The sequence below is a fragment of the Etheostoma spectabile genome, chromosome 3 (assembly GCF_008692095.1).
Source record: "Etheostoma spectabile isolate EspeVRDwgs_2016 chromosome 3, UIUC_Espe_1.0, whole genome shotgun sequence".
Classification (NCBI taxonomy): domain Eukaryota; kingdom Metazoa; phylum Chordata; class Actinopteri; order Perciformes; family Percidae; genus Etheostoma; species Etheostoma spectabile.
In genome coordinates, this window is record NC_045735.1 from 23,163,443 (window position 1) to 23,167,056 (window position 3,614).

The 3,614-nt window shown below is 40.5% G+C and overlaps 2 protein-coding genes across 2 annotated transcripts in view; one reads left to right on the plus strand and one right to left on the minus strand.

Moving 5' to 3' along the window:
• Positions 1-1,658, minus strand: part of msantd4 (Myb/SANT-like DNA-binding domain containing 4 with coiled-coils) — a 6,122-nt gene extending 4,464 nt beyond the window's left edge. The window contains exons 1-3 of the mRNA XM_032510088.1: positions 1,587-1,658; positions 455-651; positions 25-244 (exon numbers count right to left, since the gene is read on the minus strand). Of these exons, the coding sequence (XP_032365979.1) occupies positions 25-132 (108 nt within the window). The 5' untranslated portion in view covers positions 133-244; positions 455-651; positions 1,587-1,658. The remainder of the gene's footprint in view (positions 1-24; positions 245-454; positions 652-1,586) is intronic.
• Positions 1,659-2,050: 392 nt separating this feature from the next.
• The window catches only part of aasdhppt (aminoadipate-semialdehyde dehydrogenase-phosphopantetheinyl transferase), an 8,920-nt gene continuing 7,356 nt past the window's right edge, over positions 2,051-3,614 (plus strand). Inside the window, exons 1-3 of the mRNA XM_032510089.1 lie at positions 2,051-2,471; positions 2,601-2,714; positions 3,233-3,362. Coding sequence (XP_032365980.1) covers positions 2,328-2,471; positions 2,601-2,714; positions 3,233-3,362 — 388 coding nt within the window. The 5' untranslated portion in view covers positions 2,051-2,327. The remainder of the gene's footprint in view (positions 2,472-2,600; positions 2,715-3,232; positions 3,363-3,614) is intronic.

Here is a 3,614-nt window from a genome sequence, read left to right on the forward strand (position 1 = left end):
AGAAGAGAAGAGAAGAGAAGAGACCTGCTGTCTGGAGAACAACACGTCCGTCCGCTTGTGGATCTCCCTGATGAGAGTCTGTGTTTCTCTCACACTGTAGTTGCTCTTCCTTTTCCTCTTCAGATGTTTCATCTGCAGGAAATCCAGCTTGGCAGCAAGAAGGGACAGGAAGCCCAGAGACACAAAAAAAGAGACAACTTGGGGGGTGGTCAAGGAGAACAACGAGTCAAAGTGGAGGAAGGTCCTGTAAAGAGGGAGGTTGAATGGATACGGGTACAAAGAGAGATAGATCAGAGGTCAGAGTATTGGGGAGGTGGGGGGAAGGGGGTTGTAGAGGTTTGTCCATGTCTAGCAGTGCAGCGTTCTTCAAAAGAGAAATGATTTCCTCAGGGAGGAATCCGAGCTGTTACGCTAGATTACATGTGAGTTGTGTGTGAAGTTGCAGAGGTCACACCTGGTTGGCTGGTTAGAAAAGTCTTGTTTTAGAGTTGGATGGTTCACTTCTGAGGTGATAAGGCCCTGATTTGATGTATCTAATGTCACATAATATTAAGACAAGACTTGCAGAAGTTTCCCCCGTTTATTGCCTGGCTTCCCTGCTGCCAGGTAAGTGTACACAGGTAGAGAAGCATCACCGGCTGAAAAGGCTTCCTGTATGTAAAACAGAGAGTAGTTAATGTTTTTGGAATATTCAAAGTGTGTCAAGTTAAGTCAATTTGTCATATAACCCAGGGCTTTATAGTGTGTAGTTCATTGGCCATTCTCTGTCCTTAGACCTTCAATTTGAAAAAGTAAAATCTACAAAGAAAAGAAAAAACTTAAATGGAAAAAAGAGAAACCAAGGAGGGATAGGCCATGCAATGGGCCTCATAGTATTTGCAGTATAGACAGACAGGAAGAAAGAAGAGAAGTAGAATCACAATACGTAAAAAAAAAAAAAAAAATTACAAAATTAAGTAAATACAAAGTAAAAGTACATAATATAATACTACATAAGTAAGTTAATAATTCAGTCTTTTTTATGTAAATTCCAGACCATAAAGGTGAGGTATTTTATAGATCTTTGTTGTGGAATCATCTTTAAATACATTTCATTGTGTTACATTTTGAGTAAAGGTGGTCTGATTAACTATATGAAATGCAGATTTTGATGTTGTAAGAAAGCACATACAATGAAGCCTCATGCTGATGTTTCAATTTCCTCTGCAGCATAAACACACATAGTTGCGATATATTAGCACACAATCTCGAATATCTAATCGCCTAAATCAGAATATAGTCAGTAGACCATAGGGAGGTTTATTGTAAATAGGCCTAGGCTATATTTGACATGTAGGCCTACGTTTCTTCTATTACCCTACCTGGACAATACGTATACGCAATATGTGCTTCTAGGTTATGTATTTCCCAAATATTTCTAGTCAGAAATAACGTTTTTTTAGGAGCCTACGCTAGATATTTGTCTTCCCAGACGGATACAAACACAATTTTATCATTACAATCATTAATGCAACGTAGTGTGTGGTGGTGTATTACCACCACCTCCAATAAATCATTATCATTAATGTATTGTGAAGACAACTTACCTTACGCGCACAGATGTACCGCAATCAAAACAACATCCTAGAGGTACGATTTCAATGCTGCATTCAAGTGCAGCTCGGAAACAATATTTAATCGTACAAGCTGTTAATCAACAATCAAAGTTGCAAGTAGAATAGAATAATTTGGAATAGAAAATTGGAACATTCAATCAAAACATTTGTTTTTCTATAGTTGACGCTGCACAGCGCTAACGTCGACATTCTGTTGCAGAAGAAAGCCATTTGATGGATGTTCAAGGATGAGGTCTAGCCACGAGATTTTTATTTAAAGTAAGACGATTGATACACAATATCTTTACAGTCAGCAGGCTTCAGATAATTCCATCTCTCTCTCTTGGGTATCAAAACAACACGATTTGGCTATGTGTAAAATATTCCTGAGAGCATGTGAAGGCATCTTGAGTTGCGCACTGTTTCGATCGCTCCTATTGGTCAATCCTCCACCGCGCCCACTTATGACGACATTTAATCTCGCCGGGCTCTTCCGGACATGTTTGCTGTCAAATCCAAAACGTAAATAAAGAGTAGTAGTTGCATTAGCAGCCTGTTATGTGCTGATGTGGTGCTTCACTGTGAAAGCCCAAAAGTATATAACATTCCCCGAGTGCTGTTGTCAGCCAAACCTTGCAAGCTAACGCGAGATGCTAACTTCTTAGCTCACTAACAACTTGTGAGCAGCCTGAAGTTGTGTAGAAGTCTAGATGACCAGACGAAGGTGAGGAGATGGGCTCTGTTCGCTGGGCTTTCCGCTGCGGGTCGTGGACACCGAGCAGATCTGACTGGCTGTTAGCTGCTCGCTGCATTCAGCGGGAGGAGAAAGACCGGATCGGACAGTTTGCGTTTACTAAGGATGCAAAGTCAGCCATGGTGAGTGTGACTCCACACGTAATTGTTTCTATCACCTTTTGCGTGCTGTATACCGCACTATCACCCAGCTAAGATCCTTTCCTACTTGTCAAGGTGTCTATGTGTATGTCTATCTTTATACTTCATCAGGCTGGCAGGTTGTTGCTGAGGAGATTTGTGTGTGAGAGGATGGGGATCCCCTGGTCACAGATCAGACTGGAGCGATCCCCCAGAGGGAAACCTTATCTGGCAGCACCACTGAAGGTGATGGGTTTTTTTGTTTGTTTTTTAATCAAAACTATTTCCATAAACCATTACAAAATACAGTTTTTTTTGGGTTTGAACAAGGTTTGGATGTACAGCATAATTTTGTAATTGTCAAAAGTCAGTGATAAAGTATTAATTCACATGTTGATGGCCCCCTAAACTAGCTACACTTGAGTAGTGAACATAAGGCAAACATAGTATTTTAGATGCGTAGCCCCCAGAAAAGACACTTATCACAGGTGGATTTATGAATGTACAGTATGTATGTACATCTTGTACAGTTTAAATAGAATTACTTTAGATGCTACTTGGGCTTTGGTAATTGTTGAGCTCAAGACGTTATGTCTTGTCATACTGAACTGTTTTTTATCTTTTATTTAGAGCTTAGCACATACTTTTCTCCACTTGTTTAACAGCTTTCAGAGGATGTTAAAGTAGTTCCCTGATGGCCATGCTGTTTGCCATATAATTAAAAATGTCCACTATTTGTTTACTGTCTTGCTGTTTTCACTCAGGTCAGATCAGACTCAGGTCCTGAACCCCCGGTCTGGAGTTTCAACTTGTCCCACCATGGGGACTACGCTGTGCTTGCTGCAGAGCAGGGGGTGCAGGTTGGGGTGGATATCATGAAAACCACCATGCCTGGTAAATGCTGAGGATAAAAAGTTCAACAATATCAACCAATATAGACACATACATTGAGAACTGAAGATGCCTTACTGGCAATTAAGTGGTAAAATAGTACTAAGCTTAATGTTTTTGTACACTTGTGGTTTGCATGACTGAACAGTTTGACATTAATTTTCGTCATTTTGCTCTAAAATAGGGATGGAGTGAAAGGGGTTACATTTGGGGAAATAGTTTTTCTTGGGTACACAAAAGCGCGCGCACACACAC